At 45.8% G+C, this 20841-nt stretch overlaps 1 protein-coding gene across 2 annotated transcripts in view; it reads left to right on the forward strand.

Annotated features, from left to right (window-relative positions):
• UBQLN4 (ubiquilin 4) overlaps positions 1 to 19982 on the forward strand; it is a 140390-nt gene extending 120408 nt beyond the window's left edge. For both annotated transcript variants that reach the window (XM_078669492.1, XM_078669493.1), the window contains exons 7-11: positions 4069 to 4208; positions 8345 to 8428; positions 8963 to 9078; positions 16394 to 16583; positions 19033 to 19982. In XM_078669492.1, the coding sequence (XP_078525618.1) occupies positions 4069 to 4208; positions 8345 to 8428; positions 8963 to 9078; positions 16394 to 16583; positions 19033 to 19185 (683 nt within the window). In that variant the 3' untranslated portion in view covers positions 19186 to 19982. The remainder of the gene's footprint in view (positions 1 to 4068; positions 4209 to 8344; positions 8429 to 8962; positions 9079 to 16393; positions 16584 to 19032) is intronic.
• The last annotated feature ends 859 nt before the right edge of the window (positions 19983 to 20841 follow it).

The raw sequence follows: 20841 nt of genomic DNA on the forward strand, positions 1-20841 counted from the left end.
TTCACGATCTGGGTTTCTCCCTAAATTACCCAAAATCGCATCTTCAGCCGGCACATGTCCGGCAGTTCCTGGGTGCTACGATCAACACCCTGACAGCCATGGCTCAGCCAAACCAAGTCAGAATCGACAGCATTCAGTCACTGATCCAACGATTCCGACCAAGACACTCCCTGCCAGCGAGAGTGTTCATGCAGTTGATTGGCATGATGGCCTCCTGCATCTTCATAGTCCCTCACGCACGGTTACATATGCGCCCGCTCCAGGAGTGCTTAGCGAATCAGTGGACACAGGCTCGTGGGCAATTGACAGACCTAGTGTTGGTTACCAGTCGGGCATACGACTCTCTGCATTGGTGGACTCCACACAACCTTTGCAAGGGCCGACTGTTCCACGAGCCCGTGCCGCAGATTGTCCTGACGACGGACGCATCTCTCCAGGGCTGGGGAGCACATGTGCTCACTTACACAGTGCAGGGACTATGGACGACGCAGCAACAGAAGATGCACATCAACTATCTGGAACTGATGGCAATCTTCATGGCGCTCAAGTCCTTCATTGTACATCTGAGCAACAAGGTCGTGCTAGTCCGGACGGACAACATGACCGCGATGTACTACATTCAGAAACAGGGGGGCACCCACTCGCCACAGCTGTCTCATCTGGCTCAGAGCATGTGGAAGTGGGCCATTCAGAGGAACATTTTCCTCATGGCAGAACACCTCCCGGGCAAGGACAATCAGATGGCGGATCTGCTCAGCAGATACAGCCATCAGATGCACGAGTGGGAGATACACCCTTCTGTTCTCCACCCGTTCTTCCAGCAGTGGGGTCATCCGGAGATAGACCTGTTCGCAACAAAGGAGAACGCAAAATGCCGACTCTTTGCCGCCAGGTTCCCTCACCCACAGTCGCAGGGGAATGCGATATGGATGAACTGGTCAGGCAAATTTGCATACGCTTTTCCGCCAGCCCCTCTGATACCGCTGGTCGCAAGAAAGCTAAGGCAGCACTCCATGACTCTCGTCCTGGTTGCTCCAACGTGGGCACGACAAGCTTGGTACACCACGTTCCTCGAACTCTCAGTGGTGCCGCATCAAAGACTGCGCCTCACGCCCAGTCTTTTGACGCAGAACCATGGAGACATTCAGCATCCAGATCCACGACAGCTCAACCTGGCGATCTGGCTCCTGAAGTCCTAGAGTTTGGATACCTTAACCTACCTCCAGAATGCATGAGTATCATCAAGGAGGCGAGGAAACCAACTACTAGAGCATGCTATGCTGCTAAGTGGAAGCGTTTTGTCATCTACTGTACGTCCAATGACATCAACCCACTAGATGCATCTATTCCCAACATCATCTGCTATCTGTTACATCTCTACAAGTGCAATCTGGCGTACACTTCCATTAGGATACATCTCTCAGCCATAGCGGCTTATCTTCAGAACAGGCAGCACCTCTCTGTCTTCAGAGTGCCCGCCATTAAAGCCTTCCTTGAAGGTCTGAAGAGAGTCATTCCCCCAAGAACACCACCAGCTCCGGTGTGGAACCTCAACGTCGTTCTCACCAGACTGATGGGGCCACCATTTGAGCCACTGCACTCGTGTGAGCTCCAATTCCTTACGTGGAAAGTGGCCTTTCTGATAGCTATTACGTCTCTGAGGCGTGTCAGTGAGCTGCAAGCGCTCACCATACAAGAGCCGTTCATTCAAATTCACCCAAATAGGGTAGTGCTACGCACTAACCCTAAATTCCTTCCTAAGGTGGTGTCACAGTTTCATCTTAACCAAACTATTGACTTACCAGCATTCTTTCAAAACCCGCAAACGGTGGCGGAAAGAATGCTCCATACCTTAGATGTACGGAGGGCGTTGATGTACTACATAGACAGAACACAACCCTTTAGAAAGACAAAACAACTCTTTGTTGCCTTCGCACCACAACACAAAGGCAACCCAATTTCCAAAGCAGGGATAGCCAGGTGGATTGTTAAGTGCATCCAGATATGTTATCAAAAAGCCAAGCGCACTTTAACAATACCCCCCAGAGCGCACTCCACACGCAAACTGGGGGCATCCATGGCTTTCCTAGGGAACATTCCTTTAGAGGATATTTGCAGAGCAGCCACGTGGGTCACACCACATACCTTCACAAAACACTACTGTGTTGATGTGCATTCCAAGCAGCAAGCAGCTGTAGGACAGGCTGTTCTCAAGACACTTTTTCAGGTTTCTGCAGCTGGCACGGGCAACCGCCGCTGATGGAGGGACTGCTATGTATTCTATGCTAAGATATGAATTTAGCAGCCCACATGCCTCGAACTGAATATGCTACTTACCAGTATGCATCTGTTCTTGGCATGTAGGGCTGCTAACATTCATATCGCCCGCCCTCCTCCCCGGTGCCTGTCGCAGCTGCAGATATACTATTGTATTTATTCGTTAGCATGGACATCCTTTACACTTTCACTCCATCTCCTGCCACAATGGCGAAAAACAATCTGGGGATGGAGCCGATGCCCATGCGCACTGTAGTCCAGGGGAGGAGCCACCTATCTCAGGATACTTCGAAGACTCTTCCAGGACAACAATGTGCAATCATCCGAGCCCAACACTAGGCGGCGATCTAATGCTAAGATATGAATGTTAGCAGCCCTACATGCCAAGAACAGATGCATACTGGTAAGTAGCATATTCATTACCTCTGCTGTAATTGGTCTTCCTCCTGCAAACTCTGGTGCAACTTCTGCAGACTGTTTGCTGAAAGAAGAATCTCCATTGAACAGCAGTGGGTGCCCAACTCTGAAATAGCTCCCTGCACCTGGCCGCCCTTGTGCTACTGGAGGTGTAGATATGATGCTGCTTTGTACCCCCCTGCCCCATGCTGGTCCTCCACCCCAAAGCTTGGCTCCTGTAACAGATCCACTTACCTGCAAGCAGTGTGGCTCCAGACCCCCCCTGTCTCCTTTGATAAGCATTGAACCAAACTCAGACTTTGACCGCTGCACCCAGCTGCTCATGTGCCGCTGGTGGTGCAGTTTTGGAACGCACCTGACCCTTGCTGACCTTTGGGCCGAAGACTGGATTTGTAAGTATGATACTTTCCTGTATAATCGCAATATTGTTTTCCCCATAGGATACCATTGAACTAGGCTGAAAATATTCGAAGTGACAATTTTCACAAGTGAAAAGGATTTTTATTTTAAAACATACTTCTTACCTTCGTGCGAAGATCTGTCTTAAACGAAAATACAAAGTGCATTTTTCTAAAATTGGTGTGGATCTCCTTTTTGAGTTATTGGTCCATGTTGTGCAATGCATTTCTTGCACTCCTCTGTTAGCCTTTAGGCTGCTCGCCCACACTACTGATAGAGCACTTTGGGTTTTACATTGAGCCCTGTACACGTTTGGGGATCCCCCTTCTCTGTGCCCATTATAACCAACTAGTGGTGATACCATACAGAGCGAGGTTCCTACAGTGATCTATTTGGGTTCGATTTCTCACATTAGCAAAAGCAGAATGTTAGCCGAGATGGAAGCACCGGAGCTATGTCCTTCAGTTTATACCATGAAGGACTATTAATGACCAGTATTCTTTGAAAAAGTACCTGTTCAGTCTCACTTTTTATTTAAATTTGTTGTTGACCGTTTTTGAGTCTAGTGAATTGTTGCTGTGCACGAGATACCATTTGTAGTTTCAACATGAAACTGCATAAATGATCTACACTGTGAGGCATTAACTTTGCAGAAGGTTGGGACTGTAACTATCAAGTTTGTATATTTAAATGCTCTTCCATGATATGTAAATTGATTTTCACTACATACTGCCAAGAATAACGATTCCATCATGTGTACATCTGGCCAGTATGTTTTATTGGTTGTAAAATACAGTACTGGAACATTTCACAAGAGGGATTCTGTGGCAATTTACATGTTGCACAAATTCCTAGAAACCATCTTCCAATTAGAACTCCTATTGAGGCCGATGTTTTGTATTTGTCTTGAACAATAACAATAACCTTTCTACTTTGAATAACATACCAGTGCCCTTTTGTCGTCCATGTATTCAGGTTTGTTTAGCAGCCCAGAAATGCAGGGTGTTATGCAGCAGATCTCTGAAAACCCACAGCTGATGCAGAGTATGATTTCAGCCCCATACATGCGTAGCATGATGGAGAGTCTTGCACAGAATCCAGATTATGCTGCACAGGTAAGCCTTTACTTTGGATCACACAGTCTTATGTGGTCATGTCACAAGTATAATTATTTAGCTAAACTGTTGCACCAGCAAACCCAGATGCTGTGCAGAGTCAAAGCAACCTTTATGCAGCAGGTAAATACAGATTTATACTCAATGGTGGGAATGGAGGAAAACATGCAGGGGTACTTCCCCTCCTACTTAGTCACAAAGTAGCACCAGGAATGTGAGCCTGTATAGGACACGCTGAGCTAGTATGGGTTGTAGCTGGTATTTGAGTGTCTCTATCAGACGCCCCATAAGGGGTCTGTAAGGTGCTCTTTTAAAGGCCTCTGAACCCTCAGCCACCCATGAATGGCTTACCTAATCTTGGGTGGACTCCTCACTAGTGTCAGTGTTGATGGCACAAGCAGATACATCCTTGATAATAAGATATTGTGGGCATTTCATTTGTATGCCATAGGCAGGACTGGAAAAAAGCTCATCTGAAATTGTGCTGTCATTTTAGAAACTTTGAAAGGAATAGCACCCAAGAATGATTCATATTCTCAAACTTTGTGATTTATGAGGATGAGGCAACCAAATGTGCACCGATCAATTCTAGTGAAACATTTCAGTTCAACTAGTGGTGGTGAAACGATCTAGAAAATCGCCTCCTAATCTTCCACCCAGAAGTACAGCTCCATAGAACAATTTACGTAAAGATGATCAGCACCCACCATTCATCATATCAGATATGTGAGCTTTAGAAAGTGTTTGTTACATAGTGCACAGACTCCATCAAAGTTTTTTGAAAAAGGGTTCCTTTATTCACATCTACTTATTCTTTTAAAAGATTTTCTTCCATGTAGCGTATCGTCCCTTAGCAGAGACTTCGTCAGGACTTTATGGTGTATTGGCACCTGTCAGCTGAAGACAGTGACTCACAGCACAATAGTATGGTGGCCAGTGTTCGCTGAGACGTTTTGTAAACCTTCCAAAGATATCAGGTCTCCTATTTAGCACATGTCTAATACGATAATATTATGATGTCTCTTTTTTTGTCCTAATTCCACGGTTTGATCAGTGACATTTTTGATATCCTTACTTGTTTCCCACTCAATTCAAAATCTTTGAATTTGCTTTTGGCCGCACCACGCCGCTTGCGCATTACAACATATACGGGTTCAGACGCCTACATAACATGCCGATAAGAGTTTCACTGATCAAACCGTGGTTTTAGGACACATAAGCACGATGTATCTTAATATTATCGGTTTTAGACGCAAGCGAAATAGAAGACCTGGCATCCTTGAAAGGTTGCAAAGTGTCTTAGCGAACGCTGGCCACCTCAATACTATGTTGTGAGTCTCTCTGTCTTCGGTTGACACAGGTGCCAATATATCATAAAGCCTTGAAGCCTCTGCTAAGTGACGAAACGCGTTGGCTACATGGAAAAGTTTTTTTTAAAAAGATGTGAATAAAGGAATTCTTGTTAGAAAAACGTTGATGGAGTCTGTGCACTATGTAACTTAAGCAATTTGTAATGCCTACATATCTAATATGAATGGTGGGTGCTGATAATTTTTTTACAAAATATTCTCACACCTCATGTATTTGCTTCTATGCTGGTTCCTGTTTTTTAACCCCTTCCACGCTGGGCTAATTCCCCCACGGTGCGGGGGTGCGTGGTGCCCGTGACGAGCCCAGCTCGTCATGCTGCACAGTAGAGCTGTGCTCATGACGAGCTGAGCTCGTCACGACTCCGCCCACTTCCATGGAACGCCCTTGCAGGAGGGGAATTAGCCCCACATGAGCGTTCCGCGGCAGTTATGACGAGCTCAGCTCGTCATGAGCACAGCTCCACTGTGCCTCATGACGAGCTGAGCTAGTCATAAGCGTTGAAAGGGTTAATGGTTATTGAGGAGTTTGAATACAGCTCTGATGACGCTGCTCTCTTTTGGGCTACGTTTTTCTCTTTTCTGCTGCATCTTCCTAGAAGGGGTTTTTGTGTGTAGTTTTAGCTGCAGTGTACCTCTGCGTACCTAAGAGATGAATTTGAGGTTTGTCTCCCATCATTTACACCTCCTAGCCGCCTTAAACATTTTAGATTTTAATTCGATGCCTTTATTACTTTTGGCTTGAGTCTCGCTGAATGCTAAAATCAACCATTTCGAGGGATAGAGTTTGGCGAGGTTGGCAAAGGAATTCCTAGGTCTCTCCATCATTTAGACAGTTAAGAGATACATTGTTAACCCATACCTTCAAAAATCTCTACTGCTTATCCTAGTTCTCAAAGCAGCCATATTTTTGACTTTAAATTGGCACACGGGCTTTAAAAGAAACAAAAAAAACAGTATGGCCTTTTGTGTACAGGCTACAAATGACTTCAACCCCAATTAAAGAAATCTGGTCTCTTCATATTGCTAATGGATGCTCCATACTTCAAACATTATACCCCATCTCTCTAGCTATTCTGTCTGCAGCATGTATAGTACCAGCATTGATCAGATGTTATACACTCTGCATCTTAGGGGTCTATGACTTAATTTAAGCTATTTGTGATGTTAAAATCTGCCATTCTTGAGTGCTGAAATGACATGCTGGTTATCAAAAATATGACTGAAAAAACGAGTGGAGACTTCTTAAACTGGCATAACATTTAAAGACAACAGGTGATGGACAGAATGCAGAACAATGTCATACACTCACCCCAGTACAGAGATCTAGGCCTAAATCCATCGTTTTTTTGCATTCCACACCACCCCAGTTCAGGCATGGCCATATGCAAATCAGCCTTGACCCGATGGATTTAGGCCCAGATTCCTGTACTGGGGTGAATGTATGACATTGTTCTGCATTTTGTCCATCACCTGTTGTTTTTGCATTTGTCACCCCAAGTGGGACGGGTATGCTCAGACGTGAGTCCCGTGCTCTCCACACCACTGGAGTCAAGCTATCCAGGCTGATGAGGGCTGAAAGCCCGAAACCGGTCCTTGGATGCTTGTTTCCAGTCCAGGGAGGACCTGACTTGGCAGTTCGGGCTGGACTGTTCCCATGGGGCACAGGGTCAAGACTGATTTGCATATGGCTGGGTTCAAACTGGAATGGCATGGTGAGCAAAAAAACGATGGATTTAGGCCCAGATCTCTGTACTGGGGTGAATGTATGACATTGTTCTGCATTCTGTCCATCACCTGTTGTTTTTGCATAACATTTAAAGTGCAAAGTGGTGAGCATTTAAGTCGTAGTAGCTGAAAGCGTCTGTTATGTTTGGGAATTGGGCCCTGTCTTCTGTGGATAAAGCTTCGATAAAGCTTCATGGTCCAACATTTGCTCAGTGAGGTTCATGCAACATGTTTTAGTACACAAGAGTTTAGATCAGTATGTGTAGGCAAAGACTTCTCACATCAGGGGTTCCAAGTGACACCATATAAAACTCAAGCTTTACTTTAGTCTGTTACTCGGAAATCTTCACCACAATTATTGCTTGTGTAGGAATTCACCCAGAACCTTTTGTTGTAAAACAATCATTGTAAGGTTGATTCTTTGTGAGTCTAAATCTCTACCAGTCTCATCCTTTATGCAATGCCCCTTTTAGTTTAATAAGATGGTGGTTAAAGTATGTCGAGCAGTAGACATAAACGAAAGCCTTCTGGAGGCTGAAACTTAAAACTAGCAATGGCGGAATAATAAAATCATATACCTACATTTAAAAAAGTTTTAAAACCATTTTACACATTTAAACTCCCATTTGTGTATTAAATATTTAGTAAAGTTTTTGGGGGTCTGGGATGTCTTTTGTGGTATAAAAATTAGATTTTGGATGGAGGTGTTTTTGACGTGTGAATGTTCACGCCATTTGTTTCCCCAATATAAAAAGTGTCTGTGCACAAATTACAATGTCTGGATGTTATCATTCTTTCTTTGAAATTATCTGTACCTTCATTTAGTTCATTCTTATATTATAATTATAGAATATTTTCTGGGTTGTTTTAATGCTTTTATCTATACATTAGGTAGCAGCAAATACATTTATGAAACTGATTAAATCTTTCAGCAAATTCATTGAAAGACTTACTCGTGTCATTAAGCCATTTTAACATTTTCTTCAGTTATAACACCATTTTTTTTCTCCATTGTTCATAATGGTGCTTCTGTCTTAACAGATGATGGGGAACAACCCTCTCTTGGCGGGCAACCCTCAGCTTCAGGAACAGCTGCGACACCAGTTGCCTGTCTTTCTTCAGCAGGTAAAGAACGATTCAGTCTGGCAGAATGCAGGCACTAGACATGATCTAAATAATCTGTTCATGGCCAAGGTTACTCAAATAGGTCGGCTGCTCCTCAGACACCATCCAGACAGTTCAATCTGTTGTAAATGTTCTTTAAGTATTATTGGGATGGTAGTTGTGTACCTGAACCTCCCTTGAAGTTCAGCTTGACTTTAGAAATCTTCTATGTATGTTTTTTTTGCTCACAAAATTGTAACATCTACATTTGTGCTGTATTTCAATCTTAACTTGATTTTTTTTATTATAATTGGTTTGATTGTAAGCGCCTTCCAAAGAACTGTATCCAGTAAATAATGTGCTCTCTTGCTGTACTTTTCAAGAGGATATTGTGATATATTTTGTCATAATGCTGTACTCTTGGATGTGTACATTACCACAGTGTTGCTCCTTTTAATATTCCTTTCTTTGTCACAGAAGAGCCCATTAGATTAGGTTGCAGGCATTTGATTGAAACTGAAGGAAACCCTGATACTCTTTCCTGTTGCTTCATAGATGCAGAACCCAGAATCCCTATCAGTAATGACCAATCCTCGTGCGATGCAGGCACTGCTGCAGATTCAGCAGGGACTTCAAACACTGCAGACTGAGGCACCTGGGCTGGTACCAAGGTAAGAGCTGGCTCATGGTAGTTGCACTTCTCATGTAGGTTATCAAAGGAGCACTTTAAAGTTGTCCCATTTTTAGCTGTGAGTAGCTCTTCCACGCCTGTATTTTGCCTTGCATTCTTTTACTAGGAGGACTTCTTTTCTTTAGAGGTGCAGTACTGAAAGCACCAGTATCTCAGGTGTGACTTATATTACACCTAAAATGCTACAACTTTTGATATTATTGTGTATATAACAGGCTTTTTCCTCTGCATGTGCAAGAGTGATTTTACCAATGTATTATCGATTTGTAAATGCACATCCTGCACTGGGGATATCAGAGGCACTGTTGACTTTTGCAGGCAAACCCAGCATTTGTGGGCTCCATAATCTGTTTTTGATCTCTAGAAGAGACTCTGCAGTGATAATGCCAGAAACCCACTATAGACGGGTGAAAGCATGTCCAGGAGTGTTGACCTCAAAAACCTAATAATCTGAGTACACCTTGTGATGCCTGTGATGGCTTTGTATTTAGTTAATTGATCACTGAAAGCATGTATGCAGTGCTAATCCAACAGATACGAAATTTACCTGTACAACCTTGTAGGCAGTGATCTCACTGTTGCGTTAGTATCCATTAAATAATATATTAAGTGCATACGTGGGGATAGCTGAGGTCCCGGACTATTTGTTGAACTAATTTTTTCGTATTCAGCTACAATGTTAATGTTTTTCTGCTGAACACTTCATCCGAGTGTGTATGTAATAAATTCATGTGTTCGTATCAAGTTTATCTTTATATACACATGCTCTGCACACCCCTGCCATCAAGTATTGGTCCCACCCGTTTGCAACTTGTTTGCTTTGAAGACTGGTTAACTCCTCCCTTGGTCCACAGTGCATCTGAACACCTTCTCCATTTCAGGCTTTCTTCCACCATCGGGCTCTGATATTCTACATTGCTATTCAGGGACCGATGCTTTCCACAAGAGTTGTCTTGGTGACCGCTATACTCCTTACCATGCTCACTATGAGAACATATCCAGTGCCACCATGAGTTTATCCCCGTCACTCCCCGGAGTTTTAACCATATCGTCACTGGCCATTACCCTTTGACACACCGCGCATTTGTGGCTCCACCCTTGGTAAATGAGAAACCTCAAATCTTCTCAGTTGTTTCTTGGATAATGCACCTAGAGAAAAGGTATGGAATGTATAGCCTTCCAGGTCTGACCTAGTTGTAATGCCAAATATCCCAGAGCAACAAGCAAGCAGTTTGTAATCTGTGCATCCTGCCATCCTCCTGTGATGCCTGCCATGCTTTCTGTTGCAAGAAAGACCTCTGGTACTAGAAGGAACAGCAGTGGGTCCACCACAAGATGCAGTGATAACAATCCTCTTTAAACGTTTGACATTTTTGGGGCTGAGGACCCTTTATCACAGAGGAAGAATAGTTTGGAACTTATAGAATTCCAGGATCCCAGGAAATATAGGGCCCAGAGGCCATCTTTTTAAAGGCATCTGAAGCAGAAGAGAAGATGCAAGAACTTGTCACAAAATGTCAGTCTCCACCCAGCACTTATATCAGATCAAAACTGACCCCCCCTTCTTCCTGCGACCACACACCCACACATCATGCATCATTGTAGCCGTAGGATCAGTGTGGGCCTCAGAAAAGCTCTTCAACAGAGGCAGAGCTCCTCTTCTATGGGAGTCCAGCTTCAAGCCCAGAGTTGAGCTCACGGCAGAAAAAACCTTCGCGTTTTGATACTCTGACCACTACCCATCTAAGGACACCAAGCTGCATTCCGCTTTGATACCAGCTTGACCTCAAGGCCCCGAAAAAGCCCCCTTGGAGTCTACATAGATTCAGAAAGCCGCACCACTACGAACATTAAAACCTTTTGGAAAGCCATCAGCCTTTCCCCTTGACGCCGCCTATCTCATCCTCACCCTCTATCCCCTCCCTGCCCCCCAAAGCTCAAATCTGAAATCACCGGCAGGTCGATCATCTTCTAGAACCTCTCTAAGGTCCTTGATGCAAAGCAGAATATCTTCATCTGGACAGATCATTGCCAAGCCCCTGGCTCCAGTGCTTATTAGTTACTTGAAGAAATGCAGGCTGTTTTTCATGAGTAACCAGGCCTCGAACCCTCACGGTCACCCACCATGCAAAAAGAGTTAGAGACCTCATGATTGCTTCTCGAGGCCAACAATACAAGCAAAAGGACCCTGGGATGATCTAGTGTTGATAACAACCAATTGCTGTTGTGCAGTAGCAGCAACCTCTTATTAGTCATACCCTTTCTCCGCAAGTAGGCATCTTCATGGACTTCTCATTTGTGGGGTGGAGTGATCTCATCCACGAAATGACTGTACAAGAACCAGGCCCCCCAGGGCCACGGATACCACATAAATGACGTAGAATGGCTAGCCATCGGTTTAACCCTCAAAGCATTCCACATTCAGGGCAAAACACTCCTAACAAAAACTGACAAAATGCCAGATGTATATTACATTTTGAAGAATGGAGAACCATCTCCGCTTTGTGCACTGGCTCCAGAGATTCAGGAAAGGGCAACAACATTAACTTGGTGGAGCATTTGCTCCGAGTGGAGGACAACTTTCTGGACCTGCTCACGTCCATGATTGGGAACTCAACCCAGAACCTCTTCACGAGTTCTAGCATCGATGGGAAACTCCGACCATTGACCTGTTTGCCACTCCAGAAAATGTATAATGCACCAACTTCACCTCCAAGTTACCCACAACCACAGTCCTGCGACATTGCAGTATAGATGAACTGGTGTTTGAGTATATTTACCTATATTTCCTCTAATCGTGCACATCCCATATGTAATAAGTAAGATTAGCAGATGTTCATGACCCTCATTCTAGAAGCACTATCCTGGAAAAGATGGGCCTGGTACTTCACGAGCCAGGAGAGAGAAGTCCATCCTCGCAAGAAGCTCCAGGCCAGACCTTCGCACTTAGCACCAGAGCCAGCTCAGAAACTTATTCACAAAAAGCATTCCATACCTAACCTATTTATTCTGAGGTAAAGAATCAACCTCTAATTAAGCACCCTTCAAACTAAAATAGGAAAAAAAAATTTCTTTTTCTTGGACCCTCCCCAGATCGGGGAACTTTAAATACCCCCATTCGGATTGATACCCAGCTTTGACACCTACATTTATGCAGTTGAACCTCTCGATTTGTCATCCGAATTCCTACAGTTTGGCTGCATCATACATCCAGAGGAATGCATAGTTATTCTGTAATGATTAAAATACTATCCTTGCTGAGGTGAAAATTAAATTGTTATAGCAAAGCGTTTTGTGTTGTGTGTGTGTGTGTGTGTGTGTGTGTGTGTGTGTCTCTCTCTAATAAAAGGGCTGCCCCGTCTACCTCTTTCACTGTTAATTTGAAAACTTTAGTCAGTCTCCTAGAAAGCAAAAACAATCTCTTTAGTCAATACGTCTAAAACCAACATTTGACATTTTTTAGCAGATTTAGTGTATTTGTAACACTAATCCACACATCTGTTTTTAAATTTTAAGGCATGTGCAATACTAAGTCTGGAAACCAAGCTCTGCCCTGGTAAAAATATTCAAGCCTGCCACATGTTGCAGAAGATTGCAAGTAGTATGGGGGTGTGGTTGGTTCATGGCAACTCATCGTTCTCTGAAATCAGTCCAGTAGCCTGCAGCCCACTGGGTAAATGCCAGAGTGGCAGGTCCGATCCCAGCTACTTGTACTATCGTAGTCCCTCTTATTTAGAGTGCTGGTAGCGTCACTTAAAGCTATTTGTTGGCTTTGTTATGTACTCTTAATATGTCACCCTTTATTAGGTCTCGCCTGTCGATGCGCATGCGCATCGAGCTTGCGAGCCTATTGCGGCTTAAACAACTTTTAACTAAGAAGCAAGGAATCGTGGCGATTCCTTGCAGTGCCCGTGACTTTTAAGCTCAATGCGCATGTGCATTGAGCTTAAAAGCGCGTGCACAGCCGCAATCGCCGTCAGCCGCATTCCTCCGACACCTTTTGAAGTGAAGCTTAGCTTCACTTCAAAGGCCCGGCTTCTTAACACCCACATGCCGCTCTCCCCGCTCCGCCCCCTCCCCTGCCCGCCTTGTGCATTTCTCCCGACTGACTGTCTGCTCTCTGTGCTATCTTGGGGGTGCCTGATCCCTTTACTCTCCCCCGTAGTCTTGGCCTTTCGTATCTCTCTGCCTCTCGCAGACTTCAAAACTTCTGGCAGATTCTCTGTTTCTTGCTTATTTCCCTCCCCTCAGCCCCCATAGGACTGACAGCAGGAGTTTCGCCGACAGCAGACTGTGCCAGCTTTACAGGGAAGATGTGCTCAGGGTTTAAGCACAGGTTACTTTACTGTAACCCCCTTAACACTTGCAGCAAGGACAGCTTTACTGTAACCCCTCACCCAGACACAGGTACGGTAACTGGGTTTGTTTTTGTAATCCACTCCGGAACCAAATAACTTGTATCTTCTCCCCAGTTTCCAGTTAAAGTTGCAGAAGAGTAAAGCAAAACCACATCCACAAGTATGTCTGCTGTGTGGGACTGGAATGATCGAACCCTTCTTGCCTGCACGTGGACATTGGGTTGTTGAGATGCATTTCTGACATGGGGTGTGTGCACATGCCCCCAGCCGCCTGCCTTGCCTACTCTCCCAGCTGGTGCCGCTCCACCCCCTGCGGCATCAAAGGCTTTCACGGCCGGCCGGCCATGCTTTCAGTTTCACGACCGGCCGGCCGTGTGAAGTGCATTTCAAAGCCCGCTCTCCCTGCTCCGCCCCCTGCTCCGGACGAGACGCATTTCTCCTCCCTCCTCCCCCCTCCCCATGCACCCTCAGTGGGCTGAAGAATTGCCAGAATGCAATATCACAGGCTTAGCTCAAGCAGTTAGACAAGCAGTTTCTAAATGGGGGTGGGTAAATTCAGTGATGACACCTTCTTTTTGTAGTGGCTGCAGGCCGCCATTGTATACTGTTTTTGTGCTTTTTATACTTCTACAACATGAAGATCGAAAAAAATAACTTTTCTTTACTGCAACAGCCAGGCATATGCTCTTTTGTGTGTAATGGTTGCATCTGCGGGTATTATTTTTAGCCCGTTGTGGAAAACTGATGACTACATATAGACCTCGATAAGACCCTTTCGCGTTTAAAATAGTTTACCATTTGAGTTTGAGATGCTAATTATTTGCCTAAGATTATTCTCGTCCTATCAAAACATAAAGCACTAGTCCGCAATTTAGAACACGTATATTGTGCAACACTTCAATGACATTTTTAAAGTAACTATGCTGATTTTCCTGGCTATTGCACATTTTTCCCTCACCCACCCTCAACCCCTCATCCCCACTCACCCTCAACCCCTCACCCTCACTCACCCTCAACCCCTCACCCTCACTCACCCTCAACCCCTCACCCTCACTCAACCCCTCACCCTCAACACCTCACCCTCAACACCTCACTCACTCTCACTCATCCTCACTCACCCTCAACCCCTCACCCTCACTCACCCTCACCCACCCTCAACCCCTCACCCTCACTCACCCTCAACCCCTCACCCTCACTCACCCTCACCCTCACTCACCCTCACTCACCCTCAACGCCTCACCCTCACTCACCCTCAACGCCTCACCCTCACTCACCCTCAACGCCTCACCCTCACTCACCCTCAACGCCTCACCCTCACTCACCCTCAACGCCTCACCCTCACTCACCCTCAACGCCTCACCCTCAATCACCCTCAACGCCTCACCCTCAATCACCCTCAACCCCTCACCCTCACCCACCTTCACTCACCTTCACTCACCTTCACTCACCCTCACTCACCCTCACTCACCCTCACTCACCCTCACTCACCCTCACTCTCACTCACCCTCACCCACCCTCACCCACCCTCACCCACCCTCACCCACCCTCACCCACCCTCACTCACCCTCACCCACCCTCACCCTCACTCACCCTCACTCACCCTCACTCACCCTCACTCACCCTCACTCACCCTCACTCACCCTCACTCACCCTCACTCACCCTCACTCACCCTCACTCACCCTCACTCACCCTCACTCACCCTCACTCACCCTCACTCACCCTCACTCACCCTCACTCACCCTCACCCTCACCCACCCTCACCCACCCTCACCCACCCTCAACCCCTCATCCACCCTCAACCCCTCATCCTCACTCACCCTCAACGCCTCACCCTCACTCACCCTCACTCACCCTCACTCACCCTCACTCACCCTCACTCACCCTCACTCACCCTCACCCTCACTCACCCTCACCCACCCTCAACCCCTCATCCTCACTCACCCTCAACGCCTCACCCTCAACCCCTCACCCTCACTCACCCTCACTCTCACTCACCCTCACTCTCACTCACCCTCACTCACCCTCAACGCCTCACCCTCACCCTCACTCACCCTCAACACCTCACCCTCACTCACCCTCACCCTCACTCACCCTCAACACCTCACCCTCACTCACCCTCACTCACCCTCACTCACCCTCACTCACCCTCACTCACCCTCACTCACCCTCACTCACCCTCACTCACCCTCACTCACCCTCACTCACCCTCACTCACCCTCACTCACCCTCACTCACCCTCACTCACCCTCACTCACCCTCACTCACCCTCACTCACCCTCACCCTCACTCACCCTCACTCACCCTCACTCACCCTCACTCACCCTCAACCACTCACCCTCACTCACCCTCAACCCCTCACCCTCACCCTCACTCACCCTCACCCTCACCCACCCTCACTCAGCGCAACAACAGCATCTTCACTAAATATATTTAATAAACTTTAAGCTATTGGCAATATAAAATAAAATCCATTTTATTTACGTATTAATTATTAATTGTTTTTTAAAGCCATTGATTTTTTTTATATCAATACATATAAGTCACATATAAGTCCCGTTAATACAAAAAATGTTGCTTTACAAATGCTAGAGGTGTCACATTTACAAAAATTATAACTATTGGCTTTGTAAATAAGAAAGCTATTAATTTAGCTATTTAGAAAAAACAACACATAAATAAAAAACAAAAAAATAAATAACACCTATAGCTCAAACTTTCCTACTGCGAGACCTATTGCATTTCCAATGCTTGTTTTATGTTCAAGTTGTCAGAGCCACCTAAGAGTTCTTTCTATTGGCATGATTAGCGAGCATTTGCTTTATGGCAGTGGCAAAAGTGACTGCTTGTACATGGCTGTCCATGGAGAAGTTGTAGTGCTCTGCTGGTTTGGTCCTCCTTGGTAACTCCACAATAACCTTCTGCGGTTACAATTCCAGCTTCGGTTCATTTGGAGTGCCTGGAATGCCCGCTTCCACAGGAGGAAGCACAAATACAGAGAACCCTGTGTCCTCGTCGTCGTCCACCTCTACGCCTGCCAATGCATCGCCAGCTGGTGGCAGCACGGCCCAACAGCAGCTCATGCAGCAGATGATCCAGCTCTTAGCAGGGGGATCCGGGGGCTCGCAGGTGCGTACATGAGGCTGACTCCCTCCTCACCTGAAGGTGATGTTATTTGAGAGGTGGCTGTTGATATGCAGTAATTGACTATTGATGTTGCATGTCCTTATATTGCATTAATTAGGTGGAAAACAGCTCTGTGTTCACCGTTTGATTACACTGTGTTTTCTTTCTACAGCAGTGTTTGTTGAAAACTGCAGAGTTTGCAAACCTCTCGCTGTGCATGCTATACTTTGTAGACCGTTCTGTGGAATGCCAGTGGCATCTTTGTTATCCACTTGCTGGTAGATTTCTGTGGGTTTATGCTGTGTTTATTGTTTTTAACCACTAATGTACCAAAACAGTTGTAAGGGAGGAATGTTGCGTCGGACGCCATATGTTTCTGACCTAAACTGCTGTGTCAATCACAGTACCATCTCGGTGTTCCCAGTACAATTCTGAACTTTAATTTCAGTTTTGTATTTTGATTTGTGTATCTATATTATATGTGGAAATCGTGCAAACGATCCCGCCCTCCTAGACAGTAGTTGGCAACGCTTCATCAGAGGACACCAGAGAAGAGTAGTTTCAGGGTCATGCATGCGTGGCACATTTCTTTATAGGTCTCGCGACCTATCGATGTGCACATGCGCATCGAGCGGAGCGAGAATTCAAGAGGCGAAAACATCATGAAACCACCAGCTTTTTGCTGGCGTTTTCATGGCGTTTTCCTGCAGTTCATGTGAACCACGTGTTCAAACATGAACGCGCATCAGCCTCCCTCCATTTGCCGCAGAGCACATCAAAGGGCTTCGCCCAGCGTGCGCTCTGCGGCTTCTCCTCCCCTAATTACGCCGCACACAGCCTTCCTTGCATTTCTCCTCCCCCTCCCCAGCCAGCTTCCCCCAGGCCGTGTTCCCTCATCCCTCGCACCCCCTCGGCTCCCTTTCTCCGATTCCTCTCCATTTGTTCTTCCTTCCTCTACCTTTTCACATCCTCTCTCTTTGCCTGTCCTACTTCCTCTTCATACCGCTACACCTAAATCCTTTTTTTTCTAAAGTTCATTCATCTTATATCTCTCATGTGCACAGAACAACTTCTCTCACAAACACGCTAACTTTTCCTTTATCTCGCACATATACACATGTGCACTTCATTAGTTAATTCCCGTCCCATAACCTTTGTACTCTCTCGGAGGCAAGCTCGCCCACCCCCTCTCATGAAAACCCACTCACTCTCGTGCACACATGCACACTGATTTGTCGTGCCATGATGTTTGTACGAATCCACTCACTGCCTCTCTCGCTCCCACGTCTCCGACACACTCTCCCTCCCGGCATTGATGACCCTGACATTCCAATTAGCAGACTGTGAAATGCAGGGTTTCCTAATTAACACAGCCCTCCAACTACGCACTAGTCATTAATAAAGGGCCATTAACAAGCTCGGAGTCTGGCCGTCGTGGAACTACACTCGGGCTCCTGGTTTGAAATACTACCTGCCCGCAGTGGAGCTTGTTTGTTGAAGATGCATGCTGCTGTAACCGCCATCTGCACTGGCGCGCGACGCAGATCGATGCAATAGGCTCATCCCAGGGACCAGAGGCGCGAGCTCCCCTCGCACTCAATGGCGGGACAGAACAGCAGCAAGAGAGAGTAAGCACCGGTGGGAAGCAGAACTGGAAACTACCCACACACACCGAGCAGGGGCTCTCACGGGGGCAGCAGTGAACCACCACACACAAAGGATAGGGAGGGACATGTTGGGCGCCAGCAGGGAAAACGCGCCTCACACAAACAGGGAAAGAGGAGTCGGCAGCAGTGAAAACATACTTCACACAAACACGAATAAGGAAAGAAGAGTTAGCCACAGAGAAAACACCCCTCACACAAACAAGAACGGGATAGGAAGAGTTAGCATCTCTGAAAACGCCCCTAACTCAAACAGAATAGAGAAAGAAGAGTTACAAGCAGCGAAAAACCTCCTTACACAAACAGAATAGGGAAGGAAGAGTTAGAAGCAGTGAAAACGCCTTCACACAAAGGGAATATGGAAGGAAGAGTTAACAGCAGTGAAAAACGCCCCTCACACAAACACGAACAGGGAAGGAAATATGTTGGCAGCAATGAAAACACCCCTTACACAAACAACAATAAGGAAAGAAGAGATAGCAACAGTAAGTATTTAGTTTTGCAGCACAATATCCGATTATGCAACAAGGATATTGTGCTGCAAAACTAAATACTTATAAGGTCCCCAAGCGAGACCTATTGGCAATGCCAATGCTTGTTTTCTTTCCAAGTAGTCGCTCCCTTTAGTTTCTGCACAATCAGCTGAAGCATCTGTCCTTTTATAGTAAGCTGTGTGGTGTGAATTATCTCATGGTATAATCGTATACATGCTTTAAGAGGTAATTTTGGATTGCTGGTAGTCTTCCTATATTGTCTTTGTGATCAACAGCTTTTTCTTCCATCCTTAGGGGGCGACTCCAGAAGTGCGGTTTCAACAACAGTTGGACCAGCTGAACGCCATGGGATTCATCAACCGAGAAGCAAACCTCCAGGCGCTCATAGCCACGGGTGGAGACATCAATGCCGCTATTGAGAGACTGCTGGGCTCTCAGCCCTCCTAAACTGTGGCCTCACCGACTTGTGTGCACAGGACCCTGCCTGGAAAGTTGCTTCTGTTTCGCTCCCCACAATATCGGACTGCTGCCCATCATGTATAAAATCCGGCTTAATCCCGACATTCCTCCTAAGTTAAGATTTCATGTTGAAACGCTTACAAGTTTACTTCCGTGTGGATCAGGATCCCGGCAATTGGCCAAGAAGATTGATCAGATGCATACTTTTTCCACCTTCATCCACCTTTCTTTTGCCTCAGATGTACCCCCGGACTCTACTTCATAACTGGCATAGAAACTAGTCCTAACCTGACCAGTTGTCTTTTGAGTAGTTTGATTTTAACTGTATAAATGATGAACAGCCGATTTTCGCTCTGGGTTATTTTTTTGGTAGCCTTGTTGAAAGCATCCTCATCCTTAGTTTTGCACAGACACTGGAACAAATCATTGAAATGCATAGGCCTAGTAATCCTCTTGAAAGTGGGAGAGTGGATTGCTGGGCCAGTAGCATGGTTCAGGTGTGTGAATTGTACTCTGTAGGCACATAGCAAATGATGCGTATCACATTAAGAAGTGGTAATTCTCCAGTACATATTTACGTTGAATGACAATCTTATCCACCTCCGAGATGCCTGGGGCATTTTTACAGACTTAAAATGCCTTAACCTCCTGTCGCTTAGCACCCAAGTCTGCCTTTTGCTCATCCCACAGTCCGTTGCAGACCCTGTTTAGTTCATTGTTTTCCCACTCGGATTTTAAGGTGCGCTGATAATAATAAACCATGATAGAGCAGTGGAGCACCAGAAGCAAGTGAAGTGTTATGTTTTTAGTTTTAGAGTTTTGTAGTGAAGCAGTAAAGGAAAGTGATATAAGTTTGTTATAGGCATGACAGCAGCAATTCTTTTATAGCACATCCTGGCATGTTCTGGAAAAGATGTCGTGGACCAATCTACGTCTTTGTCTTGGCAGTTTCCTCACAATGACGATCCAGCAGGCGTTATGTCACTTTCCTTTATCAGGTTTTTATAGTGCTATGTCACCACAATGAAAACAGCCAATTGAAATACCACAACATAGCTGGTGCAGCTCAATTACTAATACAGAGGACACCACTGCATCGAGAAAGGTAAGTACAAAGGTAAGAGCTAATCCTTTAAAAGTTATCTTTATCTATACATTACATTTAGCCCAACCTTCAATTGCGTTTGAGGCATGTTTGGCTGTATATTCACATGTTGTGCATACTCCTGCCATCTAGTGTTGGGCCCAGATGTGTGCAAGTTGTTTTTCTTTGAAGAAGTCTTTTCAGTCGCAAGTTTTGGTAACGCCTCCTCTTGCTAGGACACACCTCCCACAATACCATCCCGCAAACAGACTTTCAGCAACGCACACAAAACTGCTCAGCAAAGAGGTACAATCGCTCCTTCACAAAGGCGCCATCAAATCAGTACCACATCAGCAACAAGGATCAGGAGTTTACTCCCTGTACTTTCTAATACCCAAAAAAGATGGTTCCCTCGGGCCCATTCTGGACCTAAGGCTTCTCAACAAATGCATTCTCTCTGAACATTTTCAGATGTCCACCCTTCAGAATGGCATACCTCTTCTACAGCAGGGCAACTTAATGACTGCTATTGACCTGAAGGGCGCGTACTTTCACATACC

Source organism: Lissotriton helveticus, chromosome 12 (genome assembly GCF_964261635.1).
Source record: "Lissotriton helveticus chromosome 12, aLisHel1.1, whole genome shotgun sequence".
Lineage (NCBI taxonomy): Eukaryota > Metazoa > Chordata > Amphibia > Caudata > Salamandridae > Lissotriton > Lissotriton helveticus.